The sequence below is a fragment of the Chroicocephalus ridibundus genome, chromosome 22, assembly GCF_963924245.1.
Source record: "Chroicocephalus ridibundus chromosome 22, bChrRid1.1, whole genome shotgun sequence".
Classification (NCBI taxonomy): domain Eukaryota; kingdom Metazoa; phylum Chordata; class Aves; order Charadriiformes; family Laridae; genus Chroicocephalus; species Chroicocephalus ridibundus.
Window position 1 is genome coordinate 3479863 of NC_086305.1, and position 26211 is coordinate 3506073.

Here is a 26211-nt window from a genome sequence, read left to right on the forward strand (position 1 = left end):
CGGGGCCCAGGCCCAGCCCCAGGCCCCACCTTTCCTGCCCCCAATAAACCCCCAGTTCTCCCCAGACCGTCTCTCCCGTGTGTTCCTTGTGGGCGGCGGCTCCTTTAAGAGCGTGTGTGTGTAGGGAGGTGCAGCGCCTTTAAGAGAGAGGGCGTGGCTCCGGAGGGGTGGGGGGGCGCGGCGGAATGACGTAGTTCCGGGAGGCGCGGCGGAAGTAGGGGTATGGGGAGGGAGGGTGTGGCGGGTGAGGAGCGTGGCGGCGGGGAGGCCGTCTCTTCTCTCGGTGGCCGTCCCGGGGATGGCGGGGGGGTGTCGGGCTGGGGCTGGGGCTGGGGCTGGGGCTGGGGCTGGGGCTGGGGCTGGGGCTGGGGCTGGGGCTGGGGCTGGGGCTGGGGCTGGGGCTGGGGCTGGGGCTGGGGGGCGTCTGTCTGTCCGTCCATTCTGGGGGAGACGGCGGTGGGGGGGGGGGGATAGGGGGGATTTTTCTGTCTGTCCTGAGGGGGGGGTGGGGGGGTGGTATCTGTCTGTCTGTCCGTCCTAGGGGAGAAGAGGGGGGTGTGTGTATTTTCTGTCTGTTCCAGGGGAGGAAGGGGGGGGGGGCTCTGTCTGTCCGTCCTGGCGTAGAAAAGGGGGGAGCTCTGTCTGTCTGTCTGTCCTGGGGAGGGGGTATGTGTGTGTGTGCTTGTCTGTCTGTTCCGGGGGAGGGGGAGCTCTGTCTGTCTGTCCTGGGGGGTGTGGGGGTGGTATTTGTCTGTTCCGGCTGAGGGGGGACTCTGTCTGTCTGTCCTGGCATAGACAAGGGGGGTGCTCTGTCTGTCTATCCTGAGGGCCGGGGGGTGTCTGTCTGTCCATCCTGGGGGAGATGGGGGGGCAGTATTTGTCTGTCTGTCCATCCTGGGGGAGATGGGGGGCGGTATTTGTCTGTCTGTCTCAGGGGAGGGGGAGCTCTGTCTGTCTGTCTGTCCTGGGGGGGGCAGAGAGGGGGTGTGTGTTGTGTCTGTCTGTCCCGGGATGGACGAGGGGAGAGGTCGGTCTGTCTGTCCTGGGGTGGATAAGGGGGAGGGACTGTGTCCTGAGAGTGGCGGGGTGGGGGGTGTCTGTCTGTCTGTCCTGGGGGAGATGGAGGGGGGGGGAGGGCCTCTCTGTTCATCCTGGGGTGGACAAGGCTGGAGGGGGGTCTCTGTCTGTCTGTCCCAGGGGGTTGGGGGGGGGGCGAGTGTCTGTCTGTCTGGGGGAGTGCAGCATGGTGGGGGTCTGTCTGTCTTGGAAACACAGGGAGGGGGAGGTCTCTGTCCGAGGGGCAGCGCGGGGTGGGGGGTGGGCTGTCCGTCTGTCTGGTAGCCCCCTCATCCTGCCCCCCCTCTTCCAGCCCCTGCACCTGAGGCCGCTCCGTGATGAGCTCCAAGACCAAGCGGGTGCTGCCCACCCGCCCTGAGCCCCCCAGCCTGGAGCAGATCCTGGCCGACGTGCGGAGCACCCACCCGGCCGACCCCGTCTTTCTCCTCCCCGCCGAGCCCCACCGGGACCACGACCCCTCCCCAGGTAAGTCCCGGGGTGGGGGGAGAGCGAGGCGGGGGCGCTCTTCCTGCCCCACTGACGCCCCCTGCTCTGCCCCCCCCCCAGGCTTCCCCGGCTCCAGCAGGCAGGAGGCTGCCGCTGAGGAGAGGGAGCGGCTGTACCGGCAGAGCCGGTCCTACGTGGAGATGAACCAGCGGCTGCAGGCATCCCGGGAGCGGCTGCGGCAGCAGCGGGAGGAGCTGCGGCAGGCAGGAGAGGCGCTGGAGCATGGCATCGCCGAAATGAGGCAGAAAGCGTGCTGAGGCTGGCCGTGTCGGTGCTCGGGACTTCTCTCTGTGGCCGGCCCGGACTACCACGGTTGCAGTTTCGCCTGCCCAAACTGGGGGTAGAACCAATTGCGTTTGATTTGCCGGGGGATCTGGCATTGCTGCGGTTTGCCAGCGCCTCTCCGGCGCGCCAGAGGGCTGGGGCTGGGGCTGTGCCGCCTCGGCAGCCTGACCTTTCCCCGGGGAGTGGTGGGACCTGCTCCCTGTGCCGGGGAGGGGCCGTCCGGGCGCGGCAGCAGGTTCCTGGTGCGGGAGGAAAGGCTCAGTCCCCACGTTAGGTTCCTGTTGTCTGTGAACTCAGTGCCCTTGTCGCCGGTGGGTGGCATGTCATCTGCGCCCTTGCGCCGCGGCTTCACCTATGACTTCTCCATCTGGTACTGCCCCGAGGATGACCACATCGCCTCCTGCATCTCGGAGCGCTTGAAGAAAGAGGGGTTTCGGGGCTACGCAGAGCACCAGGACCAAGTGGCCGGGATGTGTGTCATCCAGACTGCCGTCGAGGTCATCGAGGCCAGCCGGGTGGCCATCCTCCTCCTCTCCGCCAAGTCCCTGGGCGACCCGTGGTGCCAGCGTGTTTCCCAGTGGAACCTGTATCACATCATCCACAGCCACGGGACCAAGATGATCCCTGTCTACGTCGGCGTGAAGAAAGCCGAGGTGCCTCCCTTCCTGCAGCACCTCATCGAGCTGGAGTACCAGACCGAGTTCTTCTTCGACCGGCTGATGAAAAGCCTGAGACCGCCCCACTCGGGAGCACGCAAAGCCAGGGCTGCCTCATCTTCCAAAGCCAAGAGCTGAGGGACCCTGGGGGCCGGGCTCTGGTTTTGCAGCCTGTTTGGGGTCTGATGGCCCCATAGCCGTGGTGGCAGGAGTGGAGTTATCCTGTACTGCTAATAAAGGTGGTGGCAACGGGTCACCGCAGCGCTGGGGATTCTCACACATCTCATTAAAAACCCTTCTCGGAGAACTGAAGATGCGCCTTTGTGTCCGCACGCCCCCATGTCACTTGCTGAGCAGGAGGTGAGGTAAAAGTCAAACCGCAGCGAGCATCCGTGTCACTGTGGGTGGTTTTGCAGCCCCCGAGGTCCTTGTTCAGCCTCGCAGGTGCCTCTTCCCCTTCCTGCCCCCCTTAGCGGAGATCTGTGCCCCACTGACGCCTGACACCGCTGTCACACGTGATGTGGGACCTCTGCCGCTGCACCCACTCAGTGTGGAGCACGGCAGCATCGTGTCACCCCCGCAGAGGGACGTGGAGCCAGCAGGGGCTGCCACCCGGCGAGGGATGGGGACGAAGGGCCACCTGGGGCTGCTGTTGCTGCTGACTCTCCCTTCGTTCGGGCCGGGTGAGGGCTGGGGTGGCCAGCGGGGTCTTGGCATTGCTGGCCAAGGGGGGTGGCAGCCGGCTTGCAGGGATGGGGTTGCTGGATGCACTGTGGGGACAGGGAATGGTGGCTGGGGAACCCCAGCCTCTCCCTCTCGGTGGGACAGCTGGCCGGTGGCAGGATGGGGATGGGCTCTCCTCTCCCTGGCAGCCAGGAGCTGGCTTCGGCCATCGGTCATCGGGGGGCACGAGGCCAAACCCCACTCCAGGCCCTACATGGTGTACATCCACATTGCGAGGGCTGGCACCTGCGGGGGAGCGCTGCTGCACAAGCGCTGGGTGCTGACGGCCGCCCACTGTGTCCCTCCGGGGTGAGTCCAGAGCGGCCGCATCCATCCCGGTGCGGGGATGGGGGTCTCGGTGGGGCTCCACGTGGCTGGCACCGTGCTCCCGCCAACACCATCTCCCGCTGTGGGGCAGGACGGAGGCTGTCGGGACGGTGATGGTGGGGCTGCACAGACTGCAGGATCGCGGGGTGGACACACAGACCTTCCCCATCCAGGCGGCCTGTCGCCACCCTGGCTACAACCACCAGACGCTTGAAAACGACCTGCTCCTGCTCCAGGTGGGGCTTGCGCTGGCCAGGGAAGGGTTGGCCATGGGGCTGGAGGAGCCTTGGCGGTGCGGGGATGTGCTGCCGGAATCGGGGCTGAGCAGGTTCACACCGTGCTCGTAGCCGGGGCGAGTGGCTGGGTGACATTTCCTCTGATCACCTCCGAGCGTTTTCACACCTCGGTGACATCTCCACGTTCCCACCCGCTCGGTTCTCCCCCTTGGCCACCCACCCGCTGCCGCGGTGGCGGGGCGCTCCTTGCCAGCCCCGCTCTGGGCCATGGCGGGGTCTGATGCTGCCCACCACCCTGTCTGCAGCTGAAGGGGAAGGTGACGCTGAGTAGGACGCGGCAGGTCGTCAGGCTGTTGGGGCGGGAGCCGGCGGCGGGGACGGCGTGCAGCCTGGCGGGCTGGGGGACACGCGGGCACGGGGAGCTCTCGTCCACGCTGCAGGAGATGGAGGTCGAGGTGCTGGACACGCGGATGTGCAACAACAGCCGCTTCTGGAACGGCGAAATCGCCCCCACCATGATCTGCTTCCAGGGTCGCCACAGGGGATCGGCACCCACCAAGGTGAGGAGCCGGGTGGGGGGGGCCAAGGGCTTTGCACCGGGACCAGGCAGCCGCAAAGCTCTGCTCCCCGTGAGCCACCGTTCCTGGGCGTGGGGGACGCTGGGGAGGATGCTCACCCCCAGCAGAGAGGTGAGATGCCCCCCTCGGCCATGGCGGGTGTCCCTGGACCCTGCTCAGGGTCCGCTCCCCACTGTCACCCTCCACCCAGGGTGACTCCGGGAGCCCCTTGGTGTGCGGGAAGCGGGCGGCGGTGGCCGGTGTCATGTCCTTCAGCAGCAAAAAAGCCACCGACCCTTTCAAGCCTCCGGTCGCCACCTCGGCCGTGAAACACAAGAAATGGATCCAGAAAACGCTGCGGAGGGGCTGCGGCTCCCCCCAGCCCGGGCGCACGGGACAGAGAGACCACCCCCTCCTATTTACACAGGTTGGCTTTTAATTCTTAATACTGTCCAGAGTCCCGGTAAAATAACATCCTTAGTACATACATACAGCGATGGGGGGAGCAGGGCACGGCGGAACCCGGCGGGATTGTCCGCGGAGGAGGGCTGAAGCCGGCGGGCACGTGTGGAGCAGAGACGGGCGAGAGCGGGGCTGCCTTGAACCCAGGGCCACGGCCGAGCCTGTGGGGAGATGCTGGCCCTGCTGGCACATCCCACGCTCGGTTACAACACTCAGGAGTTGGGGACACATGCCACCCCCGGGGACTTTGTCCCCTTTTCTTCAGCCACCGCCCTGGGTCCCACTGTGCTGGCTGCAGCCTCCCAGCCCTGCCGGAGCCGAGGTCCCCAGCGGGTACCGGGGTGTGCATGTCCCCACCACCTTGGTGCATGTCCCTGGGGATGCCCAAGCGTGTTCCCATAGCCCTGGTATCTCCCTGGCCTCCATGCGTACCCCTGTGGCCCCGGTGCAACTCCCCAGAGCCCCTCGCTATGTCCCCACAGCCCTCTGTGTGTGTCCCCTGCACGTGTCCCCACAGCCCGGCCTGTCCCTGCAGCCCCCCCATGGCACTGGTATGTGGGGGGCTCACAGGTCACCCCGTCCACAGCGGGCAACGAGCCATAGGGTGGGAGGACTGGGAGATACCCAAGGGGTTGGGGAGCACCCGTCCCACTCCCCGGGGCCGAGGCGCTCCCCGCACACCCCAGCCTCGGCGCAGGGACCCCGCTGGCAGCAGGAGCGGGGGCGTCCCCCGTGCTTTGGGGCCAGAAGCCCCTGTGTTCGCGGGCGTAATCCAGTTCTGGATGGACTCGTGTCCACGGCTCATGGGGACGCGCCAAGGTCCTGGCTGCGAGCTGGGATGGGGCGGGGGGGGGGGGCGGGTGTTCCACCCGGGGGAGGGAGGCTGGGGGGCTGCGGATGGGGGTGAGGGACCCCAGACCCTTCTGCAGGGGTTGGGCGCCCTGGTGCCAGCTCAGCACCCTGTCCCCTCCCAGGGCAGCTCCCCAGCCCCGTGACACCACCCTGCGAGCATCCCCTGGGACGAGCCCGTCCGGACCCCCCATCCGCCCACCAGCGAGACCCTGCCCGGCTCCTTCCGCGTCTTTTCCACCCAAAACCGCCTTGAACCAGTGCAAGCGCCGCGGCTGCAGGTCACCCGTTAGTAATCAGCTGCGCACCTTAATTCAGAGCCTCCAGCAGCACAAATGGGGGATCCCGGCCCTGTCTCCCCACGGCCACGCGCTCTCCCCCCGCGAAGCCTCTCCCTGCCTTCATCCAGCCATGTGTTTCCTTCCCCCCGTTAAATAAACGCGCTGCGATCGCTGGCAGAGCTGGGTGGCGGTGCCGGGATGAGCTGAAGCATGCGGCGGAGACCCAGCGTCGTGGGTGTGCAGGATCAGGCCCTGGACCAGCCTCTGCCCCAGGCGGGCCAGTGGGATGGGGGGATGTGGGGACACGGCCCCCTCCTCCGCTTGTCCCAGGATGGCCATCAGCGGAAGGAGGTGGCCACTAAGGCTCACGCCAGGTTGGGGCATCAGCCCCGGCCCCAGCTCCCCACGGGTCCCCCCCCGGCTCTGCCCAGTCCTTGGCACTGGGAACCGTGATGATGCTCTGGTACAGCAAGACCCCCGCCGGGGCAGGCAGCCGGTGACACGCCGGTCCCCAGCCATCCTGTGTCACTGTCCCCCCCCCCCCAGCACAGTCCTGGCCAGCTCCTGTGGGGCGGGGGCGGTGTCACAGGACCCTCGCTGGGGCTTCATGGGCGGCAGCTGCTCAAGCCTGGATTTTCTCCACCGCTTTTTCGGCCACCGCCGTCACCACCATGGGGCTGGGGACGTAGTTGAAGGGGGTGACGCGGGCGGCTCTGCTCGGGGAGCCGTGCCGGCTGGCGGGGAAGGTCCCGGCCGGCGCCTCGTGGCCGAAGGAGATGGGGAGGGCGGCCTTGGCGGGCGCCGGGGCTTCGCCGTCGCAGGCAGCGCGGGCGTGCGGGGGCCCCTGGTGGGTCTCCAGCGTGGGAGAGGTGCTGGAGTTGGTCTTGGCGGTGGAGAAGTCCTCGGTCTGCACCACGGCGTCGCTGGTCTTCCTGGGGCCGGGGGAGCCGGGGCGCTCCTCCTCGCCGGCGTCCGCCAGCGGCAGGGCGGAGGAGGGCAAGGTGCTCTTGAGGATGTGGGGGATGTCTTCGTCCCGGATCCTCCGCCACGTGCCCTTCATCATCACCACCGGTGGCTTGGCCGGCTGCCCGCCGGGCACCGCCTCGGTCTGCCGCCGCCGCGCCGAAGCCTCGGAGCGGGCGGAGAGGACGGAGGACGGGCTGCCCGTCCTCCGCCCCACGCTGATGTTGGGCGAGGACGAGTACCTCTTGAAGGGCTCGGGCGCGGGGATGCTGGTCTTCACCGGCAGCCGGGACGGGCTCTCCGAGCTGGTCCTCCGCGGCGGTTTGGCCCCGGCGGCGACTTTGCCACCAGGCTGGGCCCTGGGGACGAGGGGCCGCGGGCTGGGGGCTGCCGGCTTGGCCGCCTTGAGCTCCTCGCAGCGGGAGGAGCAGAGGAAGACGGCCGGGAGAGCGGCGCGGCTGCGCTGCGGGGAGGTGCGGCGGGGCAGCGTGGCCGCCGGCTGCGCCGGGGAGAGCTCGGCGCGGTGCCGCAGCAGCAGGCTGGAGGATTCCTTGATGAAGGTGAGCTGGCGCAGGAAGCCGGAACGATCCGAGTCGCTCCCGCTGGAACGGGTGGAAGACATCCGCACCAGGTTGAGCCGGCTGCCCCCCGGCCCCCCTGTCCCACCGCCCCGCGTCTTGCCACCGTCCACCTGCTCCTCCAGCACCGGCATGGCCCCCCGGCCCGGCAGCACCTTCCTGCTGGGCTTCTGCATGAAGGGGATGCGGACGGGCGACTTCTGCGTCTTGGACTGCTTGGGGGCCGGAGACTTGGGGGCCGGGGCTCTGGCCGGGGGTCCCGGTGGGGAGGGCGAGCCGCCCGCCTTGCCTGCGGCCGGGGGACCCTGCTTGGCGAGCTGGGAGGGCGACGGCAGCTTCTTGGGTGCGTGCTGGGAGGGGGTGGAGGTGCGGGAGGAGCCCGAGGAGGGGGGTCCCTTGCCGATGCGGGCGGGCGGCGTCGTGCTCCTCTTGGGCAGCGCCAGCTCCCCGGTTTCGGGGGGTTTGCCCAGCCGGTGGAGGCTCCGCGAGCGCTGCTGGCTCAGGGAGAGGTTCTTGGCTGGCGGAGCCTCCGGCTTCGCGGCGGGGCTTTTCTTCGGGGTGGCCCGCGGGCTGGGGGCATCCTTGGCCATGCTGGGCATGTAGATGACAGTCCTGCCGCGGAAGACCACGGGCAGGTTGGGCACCGGCTTGGTGGGTGCCGGGCTCCGCTCCGCCCTGGCGTTTCCGCGGACGGCGGGACGGGCACCCGGCACATCCTTCCTCTCCGGGCGGCTCTTGCTGTGCTCCCTTCTTGCCGCATCCCTGCCCGCCACGCTGCCGGCCCGCTTCTTCTCCTGCCTGCCCAGGGAGAGCTGCAGGGTGGACCCGACCGAGAGCCCCGATACGAAGGAGAGGATGGAGTCGGACTCCGAGGAAGGCTCCCGCGAGAGGGAGGCGGCAGCCTGGTGCAGCCAGGTGACGATGGAGTTGGCACCCTCCTGGATGGCTTGCCACTCCACGCTGTCCAGGTCGGAGCCCCGCTCGGAGCCGGCGTCCTCGGTGGGGTGATGCTTCACCTCCGCCTTCCGGTCCCTCCCGACGGTGCCCGGCGGCTTCTGCTTGCGCTCCGCCGTCCTCCGGCGAGCCGAGGGCCGCCGGCGCTTGGGCATGGCCGAGCCGATGCACTTCTGCAGCAGGTCGTCCTCCGAGTTGAGGCTGGGGGAGCTGGGGGAGCCCCCCTGTGCCTGCCCCGCTGCCGTGGCCGACCGCTGCCGGGGGGCTTTGCCGCAGGGCTGGCCCCGCTCCTCGCCATCGGAGAGGTTGGCGTCGCTCAGGGAGCTCATGGAGGAGCTGAGGGAGTAGCACGGCGGCGTCTCGTCGGCGATGAGGTTGTTCTGTGGTTTTGCCTTCACCGGTCGGGCAGCGGGCTCGGGATCGCTCCGGGGGACGGAGCCACCCCAGCGCTCCCTCCTGGGCGCCCGGCCGGGCTGGGCTCTGCTGCTGGCCCCCTCCCTGCCCGCCTCGGGCAGCTCGTCCGAGTCCTGCTCGTAGAAGCAGTAGACGGCTTCCTCCGTCGGCGTGGTGTGGCACAGCGACTGGAAGGCCACCCCGTCCTCCTGGGGAGCATCCTTCCTCCCGGGGGGACCGCTGCTCCTCCCCACCTCCAGCTCCAGGCTGGGGCCGCTCTTCGCGGGGGGCTGGCCCCGCTTTCCCTCCCCGCCTTGGCCACGGCTGGACCCCGCTTTCCCTTTGCAGGTTGAGCTCAGCCGGGCGGGCGCCGAGCTGCCGGAGGCGGCTCTCCTGGCCGGGATGGCGCCGACGCTGCCCACCTCGCGGTGTCCCTCGGGCAGGACCCCCGCCGGGCGCCCCGTCCCCGGGCCGCGGGGGTGCTCAGCCTCCTCGCCGGCCGGGTAGCGCAGGGTCTCGTCACTCAGCGAGGCGGCGCTGGAGAAGTTGACGGGGGTCCCGTCGGCCGAGTCGGTGAAGGAGTCGTCATCCTTGAAGAGGTCGCGGGCGGTGGCACGCAGGTGCTTGGGGACGCCGGGGTGCGCGTGAGCTGGCACCAGCATGTAGACAGGGACGTGCACCGGCTTCTTCGTCTGGGGGTGCAGGACCTGGCCGGAGAGCAGGGAGGTCTTCACCTTGCGGAAGCGGGAGGGCATGGCGGAGCTGATGCACTCCTTCAGGATCTCGATATCGTCGTCGGAGGGGGGCTCGGGGCGGTCGGCCCGTCGCCGGCCGTCCAGGTACCGCTCCTCCCGCCGCTCCTCCCGCTTCTCGTGAGCCACGAAATTCAGGCTGTTCTTCTCTGGGAAGGTGGGCATCAGCTTGAGCTCCACGTCCTTCTGGACGTAGTGCTCGTGGAGGGGCAGGGCGCTCAGGCTGGAGGCGCAGGAGAAGTTCTCGTTGGGTTTCTCCACCGTGAAGTAGACCATGGAGTCCAGGTCCTGGGGCAGCTGGAAGCGCTCCTTGAAGTCGGTGATCTCCATGAACTTCTTGACGTTGTTCTCCCACTGGATGTTGAACTGGCTGGTCTCCTTCTCCGGTTGGCAGCCCAGCTCGAAGAGGGGTGTCTTGCTGCGGCTGGGCGGCATGGTCTGCCCAGGGCTGTCGGGCAGCTCGCTGGGACTGATGGTGCCGCTGATCATCTCGCTGCAAGGGTCGCTCTGGATGGAGCTGGCGATGGAGGGGCTCTCGAAGCTGCCCAGGGAGCTGACGGAGCTGCAGCGGCTCATCACCAGTGGCGTCTCCTGGATGTAGTTCTCCGAGGAGCTCGAGGGGGTGAGGTCCTCCTGGCGTGATGGTGATGTGTCCCTCAGGAAGACCTTGTCGCGCTTCGGGAAGGGGATGGTGATGGGCTGGGAAATCCCCACCGGCGTGGCCAGACCCGGATCCGCCGTCTTCTCCTTCTCCTTCTCCTGCCTCCCATCCTCACCTTCCCCGTCCCCTTCCTCCATCTCCAGGATCTCCAGGGACGAGTCACTGTCCAGGTCATTCTCGCTGTGGCTCTGCCCATCCAGCACGTTGTCAGCCGAGGAGAGGGAGGAGAGGGAGCTGCACCGGGAGAAGCAGATGGGGGTGTCCTCCACCGAGTACTTCTGCACCGACTCCTGCTCCGCCGCGGCTGGTGGGTGGGCAGGCAGCTTCTCGGGGATCTTGCTCAGGGTCTCAGCTGTCTGCAACAGCGTGGGGGGCAGCCAGGCTTGCTTTCTGCCCAGGAGCGAGGGATGGTGGCCAGCGCCGGCGGCCGCACCGCTCTTGGCCAGGCTTTCGAGCAGGGGGACGTGCTGGTAGGACGGGGAGAGCTTGATGGTGCGGACCTGGGCGTCAGGGGAGACCTTGCTGCCCGCCTCCTTCTTCCACTCGGGCTCCTTCTCCAGCGACTTGGGGCTGGGGAAAGTCACCGTCTTCTTGGCCCGTTCGGGCACGTCTCGCTGCTCCGGCTTGTCCGGCTCAGCCGGGTCTCTGCCCTTGAGCGTGGGGGGTTCGACCCGCTCCGGTTTCCCACCCAGGATGCTCTTGAGGTCGAGCCGGCTCGGCCGCTTCTGGTACCGCTGCAGCTCGTCCCGGTAGTCGAGGAAGGCGGCCCTGGTGCAGGGCTTCATGTGCTCCTTGGTGCAGTAGCCGTCGCTGGTGCTGCCGCTGTTGAGGCTGTCGTTGGACAGGCTGGTGTAGGCGGTCTTCAGCCGCAGCAGCGTGTGCGCCCGGCTCAGGCTCTCCCGCTTGGCGAAGCCGCCGGCGTCTGAGAGGCGGCATGGCGAGCAGGACTGGGCACGCGCCTCGTGCACCTCCTCGGGGCCGTACTGCCAATCCAGGCAGTGGTCCTCCGAGCTGAGGCTGAAGCTGTCATCCGAGGATGTGTGCATGGTGGAGATGTCCTCCACCAGCTTGTCAATCTTGGCCACCGTGCTGGAGATCTTGTTGGCCAACTTCTCGGCGGCCAGTGAGACGTCATCCTCCGGCAGCGGTGGTTTCTTGGGCTCGGCCGGCTTGCCGCTGCCGTCCTTCTCCGGCTCTGGGCATCGCCTCTGTGCCAGCGCCCGGGGCAGCGCCTGCCCCTGGAGGAAGGAGGAGTTGAGGAACATGGAGAGGACAGAGGCGCTGGCCGTCTCCACGCCGGTGGAAATGTTGGGCACCTCATCATCGTCGAAGCAGCCGGAGTCGGAGGCGTAGTCCTTCACCAGGCTCTCCATGTGCCGTGTCGGCTTCTTGGCGCTCTGGCTCTTCAGGCTCTGCTTCTCCATGGTGTCGAAGGTCTCGGCCAAGTGCTTGGCATCCAGCTCGGCCTCCAGCGCCTTCTGCTTGCGCATGTAGAGCGAGGGCATGCAGGAGCCCGGCGAGACGACGGCAGTGTCCTTGTACTTGGGGGGCCGGTTGGTGAGGAGGTTGCGGAGAGCGGCCGCGCTGCCCATGGCGATCATCTTGTGCTTGGAGTGGATGAGGTTGCGCAGCATGCTGACCGCCCCCAGGTCCCAGAGCAGCTCCTGGTCGCGGGGGCTGCGGGCGGACAGGTTCCAGAGGGTGCCGCAGGCGTTGCTGACGATGGTGAGACTGTGCGAGCGCAGGTGCTGCAGCAGCGTCTGCAGGCAGTTGTGGTCCCGGAGCACCTGCCTGCGGGACAGGGGGGACCCCCGGCCGTCAGCACCATCCCAGACCCCCTCCCCGGCGCCATCGCCCCCGCTTCCCCGGCCCACGGCCACCTCACCTATAGTCCTCCCGCGTGGCGACGAGGCTGGAGACGTTCCTGAGGATGCCGCCGCCGCTCTCGATGATGGCCAGCGAGTTGCTCTGGCACTTGTAGGTGAGGGTGCTCACCAGGAAGCCCAGGGCTCCCTCCACCCCGCAGATGGCGGCTTTGTTCTCCGTGCTGTGCGCCGACAGGTTCCACAGCGCGCTCAGGACGCTCTTCAGCGTGGACTCCTGTCCCGGTGCGGGGGGACATGCAGCCATCAGCCCCCGTCCGGCCGCCCCGGTGCCTGTTTCCCCTCACCCCCCACCCCCCGGCGCTCACCTTGCCGGCGTGCAGTGCGCACCGCGTCAGCCCGGTCACGCTGCCCACCTCCCGCAGCACCTTCTTGCTGTTGATGTCGGCCCTCCAGGAGAGGTTCCTCAGGATGCTGGAGACCACCTGGGAGGGCAGAGCGGGGAGGATGGGTGCTGGGACCATCCCCCTCCCCGGCACAGCCCCCCACCCTGCCGGCACCCACCTGGTGCAGCTCCTCGCTGTCGGAGCCCAGCTGAGCCACGATGGCCTCCATGCAGCCCCGGCGGGAGCACAGCGTCGCCTGCGGGGAGGATGAGGGTGGTGAGGACAACACCATGGCCCCCCCCCAGCCCCGCTCCCCACCCCACAAGCCCCCCCTCCCTCACTACCCCCCTCCGGCTCCCCCCGACCTTGTTGACCACGTCGCCGAAGGTGAGGTTGGTGAGAGCCATCCCTGCGTAGCGCCGCAGCGCCAGGTTCAGGGGGTCGTTCGTCATCTTGTGCATCTCATAGTCCACCTGCAGCAGCTCGGCCACCGCCTGCAGCCCGCCTGCAGGATGGGATGGGGGATGATTCGGGCAAGGGACCCCCCCCCCCCCCAACACACACGGTCCCCCCGGCACCCCCTCCCCAGTGCTGCTGCCGTGGCACTGGGGAGGAGGGTGGGCAGGGATGGACGGAGCCCCCTCCCTGCGCCCACCCCGGGCTCACCCAGCTCGTTCATGGCCCGCCGGTACTCCTCGTCGAAGGAGAGCTTCATGATGGCGCAGGTGGCCTGGCAGATCTGGGGCTCGATGGGCACCGGCACTGCGGGGAGAAGGGGGGTGTCAGCCCCGGGGGTCTGACCCCAATGACACCCCACCCCCCGCCAAACCATTGCCCACCGCCTCCGGCACACACGGATGCTCCCAGCCCCGTGCATCACCACGCACGTGCCTACACGCACGGCACCCCGCTCGCCCCCGTACCCGCGCCGCCCTCGGGGCCTCTGCCCCCGTCCCTGCTCTGCATCTGCAGCCAGTCCCAGCAGGTCTCCGAGTAGGAACGGATCTGCTCCAGCACGTGCAGCACCCGCATCTCCTTCTTGGCCTGGCCCTCGTCGGGCTGGGAGAAGACGATGTTGTGGAGGGCGGCGTTGGCACGCATGCGGGCGTCCTTGGCGCCGGTGGGGCTCTCGGGGGGGCCCGGCTCGCCGTCCGAGTCGTGCAGGATCTGGATGAGCAGGGGCAGGCAGCCCGACTTGCGCATGGCCAGGCAGCTCTCCTGCGAGCTGGACATGGCCAGCAGCGTGCGCGACATGTCGTCCTTGTCCCTGGTGGCCAGCATGGACAGGAGCCAGAAGACCACCTCCACCTGCGGGAGGGGGACTGGGGGTTACACACGGCTCCCCCCACCACCATCACCCCAACACAGCCCACCCCAGCCGGGCTCCGGCACGGCTGCCCCTCACCTTGCTGCTGCCCAGGCTGCTTCCCCCCTCCTCGGGGTGGGTCGGGGGGTCCAGGCTGCCGTCCCCCTCCATGCCCGGCACCTTCCCGCAGAGCTACAAGGAGGGGGAAGATGGGGAAGGGCGGGGGGGTTGCAATGCACTGCCCTCACCCCCACCGCCCGGTTCCTCCCCGCTTTCCAGAAACCCACTGATGCCATTAAATTCGGCAGCATTTCCCAGTCGTTGCAATTGTTGCTTTCGTCAATGCCAGGGTTGTATTTTAAGACAGAATCGGGGCTGATGGGGGGGCGGGGGGGGAGGGGGCGCTGCCACAGCAGCAGGTTTGGGAAAGGAAGAGCGTGGGCGAGGCGAGCGGGGTGGGCAGCGTGGATGGGGCCGGGGCTGAGCCCACGGCGCTGCTCGTGTGGGCTGGCGATGGAGGGGCTCTGCGGGGTGTGGGGCGGGCTGGGGCGATGGAGGGGCTGGGGGGGGTGGTGGGGGGGGCCGTGTTGATGGAGGGGCAAGGGGTGATGGAGGGGACATCGGCGATGGAGGGGCTGTGGGTGATGGTGGGGACATGGATGATGGTGTGGCTGTGGGTGATGGGAGGGGCTGCGGGTGACGGTGGGGACATGGGTGATGGAGGGGACATGAGTAATGGAGGGGCTGTGGGTGATGGTGGGGACATGGATGATGGTGTGGCTGTGGGTGATGGAGGGGCTGCGGGTGACGGTGGGGACATGGGTGATGGAGGGGACATGAGTAATGGAGGGGCTGGGGGTGATGGAGGGGGCAGAGATGACAGTGGGGTCATGGCAATGGCAGGGACGGGGACAATGGTGGGGCTGGGAGCAATGGCGGGATGGGGGTGATGACAGGGCCGTGGCGATGGCGGGACTGTAGCGATGGTGGGACTGTGGGTGATGGCAGGGCTGGGGGCGATGGCGGGGCTGGGGACAATGGTGGGGCTGGGGACAATGGCGGGGCTGGGGGCAATGGCAGGGAGGGGGCAATGGTGGGGAGGGGACAATGGTGGGCTGTGGGTGATGGAGGGTCCGGGGTGATGGCGGGGTGAGGGCGATGGGGGAGCAGGGGTGATAGTGGGGCAGGGGCGATGGCGGGGCTGTGAGTGATGGCGGGGGGGGGGCAATGGCGGAGCTGTGGGTGACGGTGGGGCCGTGGTGACGGCAGGGGGAGACGATGGCGGCGTGACGGCAGGGTGGGGGTGGTGGCGGGGTTGTGGGTGATGGCGGGACCATGGCGATGGTGGGGCCTGGGCGATGGGGGAGCGGGGGCGATGGCGGGGCTGTGGGTGATGGCGGGGCCGTGGTGATGGCGGCGGGGGGCAGGGGGGACGACAATGGCGGGGTGATGGCGGGATGCCCGCCCTGGCGTCTCCGGCGGCAGATGCTGCGGGAGCCAGCGCGCCCGCCCGCCGCGCGCCATGGCCTACTTCTCGTCTCCATGGCAACTGCCCATTTCACGGTGCCCGAGCCACACAAAGCCCTGGCTGTGCCGCGCCGGCGGCGGGCAAGGGGGACAGGATGGGGACAATGGCGGGGGGGAGGCTGCGCCTGGACCCCTCCTCCACCCTCCCCGGGCTCCGTCCTGTCGCCCCGTGGATGGGTCCCGGCGGTGGCCCCTGGTCCCGCTACCTGCGGCTCCGGCTGCTGCACCTTGTCCTGCGCCTCCATGAGCTCCTTGTCAATCTGCTCCAGCCGGGACGCCCGGATCTGAGGGGGCAGAGGGGGGGGGTCAGAGAGGGCTGGGACCCCCCCACCACCACCCAAGACCCCCAGACCCCTAAAGCCAAGCGTGGGGGGTGCGCGGGGACGGTGCAAAGGTGCTGGTGCGAGGGTGCGAGGGGCTGCGTTCGAGGGTGCAAAGGGCGACGGGCGTGAGGCGGCACGGCGACGGGTGCGAGGGTGCACCGGGGTTTGGGAGGGGGGTGCACAGGGCTGGAGGTGGCAGGACGGGGTGGGAAAGCAGCTGGAGCCCCCCCCCCGCCACCTCGACCCAGTATGGGAGGTGTGAGGAGAGGAGTGTAAGGTTGGGGCGGGGGGGGGGTTCCCTGCCCTGACCTGCGCCCGCTGCACCATCTCGTCGGCCGTCCCGAAGCGCTCCTCCATCAGCGAGCGGATGTGCTGGGCCTCGAACTCCAGCTGCTGCCGGATCAGATCCATCTGCATGGAGAACTGGGTGGAAGGCACGGGGTTGGGGGGGGGGACACGGCGGTGTGAGGGGGACAGGGTCCTGCCGGCGCCCCCGGGGCCGGGGAGGGTGAGGCGGTGGGGGGGGGGGGTGGGGGGGTGGCCGGGATGTCCCCCGCTCACCGTCTCCACGTGGGGCAGCTCGTCCAGGCGGGTGGCCAGGCTCTGCAGCTGGGCGTAATACCACACCTTCTCCTTCTCCTCCTTCTCGATCTCGCCCAGCAGAAAACACCTGGGGTTGGGACGGGAGCCCCCGTCAGCACGGTCCGCAGCCCCCCCATCCACCGCCCCCCCCACCCCCCCCAACCCCGGTCCCCTTCATCCCCCTCTCCGGCCGTCACCTTTCCCGGTCGAGCTCCTCCAGCATCCGGAAGGTGGCTCTGCCCAGGTCCCCGCTGACATCCCGGTGGGGCGCGGGTGGCGGCGGGTTGTCCTCGGCGTTGCGCCCGGCTCCGGCCACCTCCGGGGCGAACTTGAGGTTGTAGAGGCTGGTGATGTCCATCTGCAGGGCTGGGGACGGGGACAGCGGCGTGAGATTGGGGTGGGGGGGGGGGGTGTTCAGCGGGGACCCCCCCACACACACACACACTCCCCACCCTGCCTGGGCACCCACCTTTCAGCTGGTCCAGGACCTCCGTCTGCCCCGAGGACACCATGACCCGCGCCTCCTGCTCCAGCTTGCCCTGGAGGTGCTTCAGAACCTCCTAAAATAGGGATGGAGACGTCGTCGGGGGGGGGGGGACGGGGACATTGGTCTCGTGGGAGGTGCCCCTGCCCATGGCAGGGGGGAGGTTGGAACTAGATGATCGCTAAGGTCCTTTCCAACCTGAACCATTCCGTGATTCTACGACATTGGGAAACCCCCCGCGCGCCCTTCCCCGCAGCCCCAGCGTAGGGTCCGTGTGTCGTGTGTGTGTGTGTGTGTCCCGTCCCTCCTTCCCCCCCTGCCACCCCCAGGGGCTTGTCCTCACCTTCATGTCCGAGGTCTCATTCTCCAGCTTGGAGAGGTGGTTGGAGTTGTCCTCCAGCTCCCGCCGGAGGTGGCTGTTCTCCTTCTTCAGCGCCTCCACCTGCCGCACCAGCTGGTCGTACGAGGCGATGGAGCCGGACATCTTCACCTCCTCCAGCGCCTGCTTGGGGGGCGGGGGGGGAGAGGTGGGCAGCACCCCGGGGTGCTCCCTGCAGCCTGCCCCCAGCACCCTCGCTGCCCCCCAGCACCCCAACACCCTCCCCGGGACCACCCCACAGCCTCACGCGCACACACACCCCCATCCATGGAGGGGACAAACTGCCCCCGCAAGAGCAAGTGCCCCCCTCAAAGCCTCCCGAAAGGGACGTCCCCAGCACAGGGTGGGTGTTTGGCCCCGGCACCCCCCCACCAATGCCGGCAGCCCCGGCCCCCCCCGCAAAGCCCCCGCCATCCCCTGCCTGATTTCCATCCTCCGCAGCAGCTCAGCCCTCCGCTCCCTTCCCCCTTTGTCTCGCTTTTGTCTTTCTCCTTCCCCTCAACCATCTCTCGCTTCGCTCCCTCCCGCAGCAGGGCCAGCCCCGGCCCCCCCCCTGCCAGCACCCCCGGCCCTGCTTTGTCCCCCCCCCAGACCCCCCTGTCGTCCCTGCCAGCTGTCCCCGGCCCCCCCAAACCTCCTCCTTGCCGCAGCACCCACAGCCACCCCTCGCACCTGCCGGGGGGACGCACGGCGCCGGGACGCGTGGACATGGAGGGGGGGGTCAGGGACAAGGACAGGGACCCCTCGTCACCGCCCCAGCGGGTCAGGCTGGCGGCTGCCAGCGCGATGGCCCCGCGCCGCCTTCGTCAGCGCCACGTGTGAGCACGAGTGTGCGTGCAATGGGTGTGCACAGATGGGGGGGGGGGGCACAGCAGAGCTGGGGGGCTGCCCTTCTCCCCCCACCCCACCCCACTGCACCCCCCATCTCAGCGCGAGCAAGCGCTCGTGGGCTCGTCCCTCCCCGTGTCCCCCAGAGCACAAGGGCAGGATCGGGCCCGTGTCATCCCCCCCCCGCCCCCGGCTGCCACAGCGGGGTCAGGGACGGCGGCTGCCCGGGGCGTGGATCGATCCCCCGTGTCCCTGCGCACCCAAAGCTGCCCCACAGCCACTCCCGAACGCCCTGAGCTCCCTCTGCTTCCCTTTGGGGGGGTCCCGGCACCCCCCCAGCCAGCACAGAGGCCCCTCTGGGCAGAGGCGGGACCCCCGTACGCTCCCCAAGTCCCCGCCAATGTCCTTCCCACCCCAGGAGCCATCCCGGCCCCCACTCCCAACCTCTCCCGCCACCCTGCGCCCCACGACGGCTGGGAGCCCCCCCATTCTGCCCCCACCCAGGCTCCGCTGTGGGGTACCCCCCACCCTCCCCACCGCCCAGCTCTGCCCACGCCGCGCCGGGGCCAGCCACGTTCCCGGAGAAAGACAAAGACCCCCCGGTGCAAATCCCCCCCCCAGCACCGCTGCCCAGGCGGCAAATAAACCCCCCCAGGGGAGAAATAACCCCGGGGGGGGGGGCTGGGCATGGGGTGGCAGGGAGGGAGTGGGGTGGGGGAGCAGAGGGTGGGGGGTGGCGGAGGGACAGGAGGTGTGGGATGGGGGATGCGGGGCGAGGGATGCAGGATACAGGCGGCAGGATGGACAATGATGGACGCAGGAGGGAGGGTGTGGGATGAGGGATGCGGGATGCGGGAAGAGGGATGAAGGATGCGGGATGAGGGGTGTGGGATGAGGGATGAAGGATGGGGGATGCGGGATGGATGCGGAATGAGGGATGAAGGATGCGGGATGAGGGATGCAGGATGAGGGGTGTGGGATGAGGGATGAAGGATGGGGGATGCGGGATGGATGCAGGATGAGGAATGAGGGATGAAGGATGCGGGATGTTGGATGGGGGATGAAGGAAGGATGCGGGATGCGGGATGTGGGATGAAGGATGCGGGATGCAGGGTGCGGGTTCGGCAGGGCCTCCCGTTGCTACGGCGACAGCGGATGGGGGCAGCGCAGGCGGGTCCGTGGCCCTTCCCGAGCACCCCCCAGACACGGGGGGGGGTCAGCACAGCGGGGAGGATGAAAGCCGCGAGGGGGGTCCCTGCGCCTGCAGGGCAGCACGTCCCCCCCCACCCTCCCCACCCCAAACCTCTCTGTGCCGATGGAACTGCTCAGAGCCAGGACTCTCCCCCCGCTCGGCTGGGGGTGGGTGCTGCTTGAGCTCCCCCCCCCTCGCTGCCCAAGGCTGCTCTCGGGGTGCCCCCGCCCTGCGCGGTGCCGGGGTGCTCTGGCCACCACCCCCCCCCGGTGCTGTGTCATGCTGCAGGACGGGCTGGGACATGCGGCTGCTGGACACCCCAGGCACCAGCCCCATTGCACTGCGGTGGGGGGGGGGAACCGAGACACGGAGATGTCCGTTACCCCCCCAGCCACGACGCCCCATCCCCACAGCCCTGCGGTGACAGCTTTGGTTTGGGGGGGGCGAGGGGGGGGGCTGCTGCTGGGACAGAGAGCGGCTGGAAGGGCCTGGGGGGCTCCTGCAGCTCCTCAGTGGGGCGGTGGCCAGTCTGTGGGACCCCCCCCCGCAGCTCTGGGCGGGGGGCTGTCGGTGCAGCCGCAGGGTTGGGGCACCACCAGCCCCCCCCACCAGATCCTGCCCTGGCCAGGGGAGCCTGGTGGGGGTGCTGGGGGGGAGGCTGATTTGGGGGGGGGGGGTCTGCGCTCTGCCACCCCCGCGTCCGGGCGAGCGCGGGGGCCCGCAGCAGCGCGGGGGATCTGCAGCCTGCGGGGAGGGGCTGGTGCGGCCGCACCTGCATTTGCGAAGCGTCTAGACACAACGGGGAAAGGGGGGGCCGGGGCTGCGGGAAAACGCGGGGGGGGTGGGGGGGGGGGAGGAGGAGGGGGGCCCAAGGCTGCAGCTCCGCTCCCGCAGCCCACGCTCCGGCACCGCGGCGGTCACTGTCCCATGGGACCCAGTGTCCCCCCCACGGGCTGCCGGGGGCTCTATGGGGGGTGCCAGGCAGGGCCGTGGGGCGCTGTGGGCACAGTCCGGGGGGGGATGCGATGGCTCCGGGCCCTGGGGACCCGTCTCCCCCGACACCCAGCAGCCGTCCCTCTCTGCTCGGGGCACCCCGGGACCGACCGAGGCCACCGGCAGGGCCTGGATCTGAGCGGGAAGGTCCTGGCTGGGCAGATGCTGCAGCAAATGGGGGGGGGGGGGGAGAAGCAGCATCTGAGCTGCCACCGCACCCGCTGCCCACCGCGCTGCCCACCGCACCCGCTGTGCTGCCCACTGCGCCCCACTGCGCCCCACTGCGCTCCTCTGCGCTGCCCACTGCACCCGTTGCTCGCCGCCCTGCCCTGTCCTCCCCTGCACCGTCCGACCCCCTGCATCGGCCTTTTACACCGCGCTGCGCCACCTTGGCCCAGGCAGAGCAGGGCAGGGCTGGGGGAGCCGTGTACCCCACATACCCCCCCGCACACCACACCCCCACACATCCCCCCAGCTCCCTCCAGCCCGGCGGCAGCACCATCCTCCCTGCGGATGGGGATGAGGATGAGGACGGGGACGGGGACCACCGTCGGCCCCAGCGCTTGCAGCATCGGCCGAGCGCAGCCGCCTGGGGCAGAAGCCACATCTGAGCCCCCCGACCGGCTGCGGCTGCCGGAGCCCCCCGGGACGTTAAACAAACAGTGTGTTGTCACCAGCTCCCGCTGATCGACCCGGTCGCGTGTGGTGGCCCCAGGGACCCCCGACCACAGCAAACCCACCCCAGGGAGCATCAGGCCGGCCCCGCTCACACAGCCCCCCCCCGCCAGCACAGCTGCTGGGCACACGCAGGGCACACTTGGGGACACATGCAGGGACATGGGCACACGGGACCCGCGCCCTCCGCATGCGGCATCGCCCCCCTCCCACCCCCCCCATCACCCCCCCCCACAGCGGCTGCTCCCACACCGGCGTGCACACACGCACGTATGCCGCATGCACACGCGTGCACACGCACATCGCGGCCTTTGGACAAGCGTGGAGCCCTGGCAGGGCCCCGGGGGGGCGAGCACTGGGGTTCCCCCCACATCCCCAGCAGAGACACCCCCATGCAGGGACCCCCAGGGCCACCCCCCCCCCCCACCTGCCCCACGCAGGGGCAGGGTTGGCCGTGGGCGACCGTGGGAAGCGGGGTCGGAGGGCAGGAACGCTGCCAGCCCGTCGCCCCGCGCCCCACACCCGGGTTGGGGGGGGGGGGGGGGGGGTGCTGGGGACACGGCCCTGGGACCCCGCTGGGATCCCGCACCCGCAGGGATGTGGGGCAGATTGGGGGGGGGGGGGTGTCAGGGTTGGGGGGCTGGTTTGGAGGCCGAGGTTTGTGAGGGGCAGGCTGGGGTTGGCGGGGGGGGGCGCATTTGGGGTGCGGGGCTCAGCCCCAGCCGCCCGGTTCAGCCCAGGAGCATCGGGAGGGGCTCCGCGGGGGGGGGGGGGGGGGGTAAGCCCGCATCGGGGCGGGGGGAGACGCTGCCACCCCAGTGGGGACACCCCCCCCAAGCCGCGGCCCCCGCTGCCCCCCCCCACCCCCTGTCCGCAGGATGGGGATGAGGATGGGGATGAGGATGGGGACGTTGGTGCTGCCCCCCCGCCCCCGCCCGGGGGCTCCCGGCGGCGCCCGGGCATTGTCCGCCCTTTGTCCCCGCAGCCGGGGATGCGGGACGCGGGGGCTAAACGCTGTCCGACACCCCCCCCCCCGCCCCCGGACCCCTCGATCCCCCCAGATCCCCCGATTCCCCCCCCCCCCCCCGATCCCCCCTCGATCCCCCGGGATGGAGCCGCGCCCGCCGCATGACGGCAGATTCAGCGCAGCCAAGGGCCGGGGGCACCCTCCGCCGCGGGGGGGGGGCACAGATCGGGGTCCCCCCCGCCGCATCCGACCCCCCCCCGCAACGCGGCACCGCACCCCGACCCCCCTCCTCCCCCAGCCCGGCGGACCCCCCCCCCCGCCCCCGCCGCGCAGCCCCCCCGGGTCCCCCCCATCCCCGGCGGCTGCAGCGGCCGGAGCCGCCGGGACCCCCCCGGGGGTCGGAGGGGTGCGGGGGGGTAGCCGGGGGGTGCGGGGGGGGCAGGTGCGGCCGTACCTCATCCCCGGCGGCGGCGGCTTTGCGGAGCTGGGCGCGGAGCCGGCGCGGCCCCGAACAGCCGCATCCCGCCCCCGCCCCCCCCCCCGCGCCGCTCCCGGCCGGGATTTTCCAGCGGCGCCGCTGGAGGGGGCTCCCCGCGCCACCCCCCCCCGGCCTTGTGGCGGGGCAGGGGGGGGGGGGACGAGGGGCCCCCCCCGCTGCCCGTGGTGGTCTCCATCCACCCCCCCCTCCCCCCGCCTCTTTTCTAAGCCCCCCCAAACCGGGGGGGTTGCAGCACCTGGCCCGTTGCTGGGGCAAATCTGCCCCCCCCCACCCCCGCGCCGGTGGGGCTGTCACCGTGCCCGGGGGGGGGTCAGCCCTTGCGGGGGGGGTCACTCTGCCCGGTGCAGGGCTGAGCCCAGCAGCCCCCCGGGGCGAACGGGACCTCCGGCCCATGAAGCCCCGTGGCCACCTTCCCCCGTGGCTGGACCCAACAGGGGGCCACATCCAGCCCCCGGCCGTCACCCGTGCCGTGCCCCACGCACACCCAGGCCACCGTCACCCACCTCCAGGCCGGGGGGGTCCCGGGGGCTGGGACGGGCTCGGGGAGAGGAACCGGGCTGAGGGTGCAGACATGGCCCCGTCCAGGCGCAGGGACCCCCACCCTGTCCCCCTCCACCAGCGTGGGCTGCTCCAGGCCGGTCACAGTCATGGTCATGTTGCTTGGACAAAAGGGACACGGAGACAGGTGACATGAGACATTCCCTAAAGGACAAATGGCCCCGGCCGTGCTGCGGCACCACCGGGGACAAGGATGGGGCTGGTGTGTGTTTAAATGACCCCGAGGGCAGGTGCCAGGCCCCGAGAGACGCCGTAACACGCTCAGGGATGAGCCAAAACCGTCCCCGGAGCCTGTCCTGGCCCCAAGGCCCCGGGCACGGCCCCCGCTGCCACCCTCCCCTCGTCCGATGTGACCAGAGGCCGGTGCCAGTGCCGAGGCCCCGTGGGGCAGAAGCGCGGCCGCTCCATCCTGGTAAAACTGGGATGAGACCAGAGGATCACAGAATTTAGGTTGGAAGGGACCTCCGAGATCACCAAGTCCGACCACCAGCGCGTTCGCCACCATCTCCGGCAGCGGGACACCGCGGCCACACGCCCGCGTCACTGCCCACCTGAAGGTCACGAGGTTTCCCCGGCGCAGGTTGTGCCAACGCCGCAGAGGTGCCGGGGCAGGGCGGTGGTGCTGGCACGGCAGCCACGATGACAACAGGGAGCAAAGCCCCGGTGCCCGGCCAGACCCTCTGCGTGTCCCGAGGAGCAGCTTCTCCCCCTGGCACCGCCACGGGAAACCTTCCTCCCGCCCAACCCACGCTGCCACCCACCAGCTCAACCACCGCGCCCGCACCAAAACCCTTGGGAATCCCAATTCTAAGACGAGGAAATCACTGTTTGGGATCTCAGCATCCCACAATGGGGCCACGGCAGCTTCCCCCCAGGAGAGGGGGCCGGTTCCAAAGCCCCGGGCACCCACCCAGCCCTCCATCGGCTTTGCCCCCCGGCTCAGCCCACCCAGCCCTTGGCCGCGCTCCGGGGCGATCCGAGCCGTGCTGGAAACGCCAGAGATGAAGTTCAGTAGATGGAAGTGCCGGTCACCACTTCCCAGCAAAGCACAAGGAATTTCATTAATAAACCCGCTTGAAGAGAAGCGTTTGCTGCGTGTGTTTACCGAAAAGGTGTGCCAGAAAAAGGAAAGGAACCTTCAGGAAAACACCAAACCATGACAAAGACGGAAGAGTTCTGCTCGCCGCAGCCCACACCCCACCCCGCCACGAGCCCCCAGGAACCGCGAGGCCGGGGAGAGACAGCGGGCAGAAATTTCTTTATTTACAGGTAGAAAAGGCTCCCCGCAGCGCTTTACTTCAGAGGGATGAACCTGGAAGAGTGGGTGGCACCGATGCCAGGCCGGCCGTGCTTCACCGGCTTGTACGTGATGGAGAATTCCCCCAGGTAGTGGCCGATCATCTCGGGCTGGAAGAGAAAAGAGAGATCCGTGTTGGCCCGTTCCTGTGGGCAACGGGCGCTGTCGGCTCTGCGTGGAGCCAGAGGGGTTCGGCAGGATGATGGGCTCCCTCTGCCCCCCCTGCCCCGACCAGCGCCGTGCCCCCCAGCAGAGGGGACATCAGAGGGGACACAGAGCTTTTGGTGCACTTTCAGGTTGGATTTAATGCCAGGTACGAGCAGAAAACGCCATTTAATCCCACCACCGGTATCAGGTCACACCGCTTCCCAGGTTATTCCACTCCCAGGAAACCTCAGGGATCTGCTTCATCAGAAACTGGCGCTGGCGGAGAACCGAGCGCAGTGAGGGCATGGCCCCGGCGCCCCTGACGAAACAGCACCTGTGCGCTCACACCAGCCATGGCATTCGGTTACTCCCAAGCTCCACTGAAGCCTCCTGAGGCCTTAAGACCCTGCTGCGAGCAGGGATGGACACTTCTGGGGTCCCCCCGGGCCAGGTTTGCTCCGAGCAGGAGCCCTGACCTCCCCCTCAGCCCCAGGGCAGGAGCAGGATTACACTAAGTGTTAAAAACCGAACGCAGACGCGGTCAGGGTGCTCAGCTCGGGCCAGGACCCAGCTATGGGACGCTGCCGTGACGCCTCACCTTGATCTCCACCTGGTTGAAGGTCTTGCCGTTGTACACGCCGACCATGCTGCCCACCATCTCGGGGAGGATGATCATGTCCCGCAGGTGGGTCTTCACCACCTCCGGCTTTTCCATGGGCGGCGCCTCCTTCTTGGCCTTGCGCAGGCGCTTGAGCAGGGAGTGCTGCTTGCGGCGCAGCCCCCGGTTGAGACGCCGGCGCTGCCGGGCGCTGTACAGCTGCATCAGCTGCTCGCTGCAAGGGATGGAGAGACTGAGCCTGCAGCTCCCCAGGGACCCCGCACCGGCAGTGTCACCCACTCAGGGACTCAGAATCATGGAATGGTTTGGGTTGAAGGGACCTTAAAGCCCATCCAGTGCCACCCCCTGCCCTGGGCAGGGACACCTCCCACCAGCCCAGGTTGCTCCAAGCCCCGGCCAACCTGGCCTTGAACCCCTCCAGGGATGGGGCAGCCACAGCTTCTCTGGGCAACCTGGGCCAGGGGCTCACCCCCTCACAGCCAAGAATTTCTTCCTCACATCTCATCTCAATCTCCCCCCTTTCAGTGTAAAACCCTTCCCCCTCGTCCCGTGGCTCCCCTCCCTGCTCCAGAGTCCCTCCCCAGCTTTCCTGGAGCCCCTTTAGGGACTGGAAGGGGCTGGAAGGTCTCCCCGGAGCCTTCTCTTCTCCAGGCTGAACCCCCCCAGCTCTCTCAGCCTGTCCCCACAGCAGAGGGGCTCCAGCCCTCCCAGCACCTCTGGCCCCGCTCCCACAGCTCACGTCGGGGGCCCCACTTCCAAGCGCTGTCGCGGTTTGGGTTTAGCCCCCAAACCAGGCCAACAGCCCAGGGGAGGGGCTACAGAACCCCCCAAACACGGGTTATTACGGTTGTTTTAACGCCGCCGGAGCAGAGGGCGGCAGCCCCAGCCCGGCCCTTACTAGGACATGTCGAGGAGCTGGTCCAGGTCCACCCCTCTGTAGGTGAATTTCCTGAAGGTTCGTTTCTTCTTCTGTTCCACCTCCGCCTGCAGCGGCAGCGCCAGGGAGGGAGGGAAAGACAGAGGGGGCGTCAGGGCCGCCGAGACCCACCTCCACCCCCGCTGACACCGAGCATCGAGCTCCGCCGGCCGCCCCCCCGCTCCCCACCGCCGGGCCCACCCGGGCTCCCGCCGCACTGAGGCCTAGCGCGGCCCAGGCAGGGCCCGGGGGCCGCCACCCCTCCGCCCCCCGGGGAGGAACCGACGCCGCCCCCGCCGGCAGCGGCGCCCCCGGCCCCGCGCGGCCGCCCCCGCGGCGGATGGAGCCCGATGAGCGCCGCCGGCGCCGCCGCCCGCACCCACCATCTTGGCCGGGTCTCCGCGGAAAGGGCCGCGCCGGGGCCGGAAGCGGCGGATCTCGCGAGAGCGGTGGCGGGGCGGAAGCGGTGA

General features: G+C 69.4%; 4 protein-coding genes across 10 annotated transcripts; 2 read left to right on the plus strand and 2 right to left on the minus strand.

Moving 5' to 3' along the window:
• The first annotated feature begins 229 nt into the window (after nucleotides 1-229).
• Nucleotides 230-2773, plus strand: C22H19orf25 (chromosome 22 C19orf25 homolog). 2 transcript variants are annotated; one of them, XM_063357976.1, is made up of 3 exons: nucleotides 230-244; nucleotides 1370-1542; nucleotides 1624-2773. In XM_063357976.1, exons 2-3 carry the CDS (start codon nucleotides 1395-1397, stop codon nucleotides 1818-1820), a joined length of 345 nt encoding a protein of 114 aa, XP_063214046.1. In that variant the 5' UTR covers nucleotides 230-244; nucleotides 1370-1394; the 3' UTR covers nucleotides 1821-2773. The 2 variants fall into 2 exon arrangements, with proteins under 2 accessions (XP_063214046.1, XP_063214045.1); XM_063357975.1 differs by lacking the exon at nucleotides 230-244 and having other exon boundaries at nucleotides 1211-1542.
• LOC134526255 (granzyme M-like) lies at nucleotides 2732-5920 on the plus strand. Of its 3 annotated transcripts, none has more exons than XM_063357967.1 (7): nucleotides 2732-2869; nucleotides 2978-3187; nucleotides 3377-3536; nucleotides 3646-3790; nucleotides 4096-4350; nucleotides 4559-4774; nucleotides 5784-5920. In XM_063357967.1, the coding sequence occupies exons 2-7, from the start codon at nucleotides 3127-3129 to the stop codon at nucleotides 5802-5804; spliced, it is 858 nt and encodes a 285-aa protein (XP_063214037.1). In that variant the 5' UTR covers nucleotides 2732-2869; nucleotides 2978-3126; the 3' UTR covers nucleotides 5805-5920. The 3 variants fall into 3 exon arrangements, with proteins under 3 accessions (XP_063214037.1, XP_063214036.1, XP_063214038.1); XM_063357966.1 differs by having other exon boundaries at nucleotides 2732-2864; nucleotides 3088-3187; XM_063357968.1 differs by having other exon boundaries at nucleotides 2754-2869; nucleotides 3088-3187.
• On the minus strand, nucleotides 4761-22245 carry APC2 (APC regulator of WNT signaling pathway 2). 4 transcript variants are annotated; one of them, XM_063357936.1, is made up of 15 exons: nucleotides 22160-22245; nucleotides 17015-17173; nucleotides 16657-16747; nucleotides 16385-16553; nucleotides 16167-16275; nucleotides 15915-16028; nucleotides 15489-15566; nucleotides 13855-13947; nucleotides 13373-13757; nucleotides 13116-13211; nucleotides 12815-12954; nucleotides 12628-12705; nucleotides 12432-12548; nucleotides 12126-12340; nucleotides 4761-12031 (listed from the first exon to the last, which is right to left on the minus strand). In XM_063357936.1, exons 2-15 carry the CDS (start codon nucleotides 17153-17155, stop codon nucleotides 6562-6564), a joined length of 7296 nt encoding a protein of 2431 aa, XP_063214006.1. In that variant the 5' UTR covers nucleotides 17156-17173; nucleotides 22160-22245; the 3' UTR covers nucleotides 4761-6561. The 4 variants fall into 4 exon arrangements, with proteins under 4 accessions (XP_063214006.1, XP_063214002.1, XP_063214004.1 ...); XM_063357932.1 differs by having other exon boundaries at nucleotides 15486-15566; XM_063357934.1 differs by having other exon boundaries at nucleotides 15486-15566; nucleotides 17015-17176; nucleotides 22160-22244.
• Nucleotides 22246-23997: 1752 nt separating this feature from the next.
• RPS15 (ribosomal protein S15) lies at nucleotides 23998-26211 on the minus strand. The gene is made up of 4 exons (XM_063358039.1): nucleotides 26125-26211; nucleotides 25724-25809; nucleotides 24805-25039; nucleotides 23998-24169 (listed from the first exon to the last, which is right to left on the minus strand). Exons 1-4 carry the CDS (start codon nucleotides 26125-26127, stop codon nucleotides 24056-24058), a joined length of 438 nt encoding a protein of 145 aa, XP_063214109.1. The 5' UTR covers nucleotides 26128-26211; the 3' UTR covers nucleotides 23998-24055.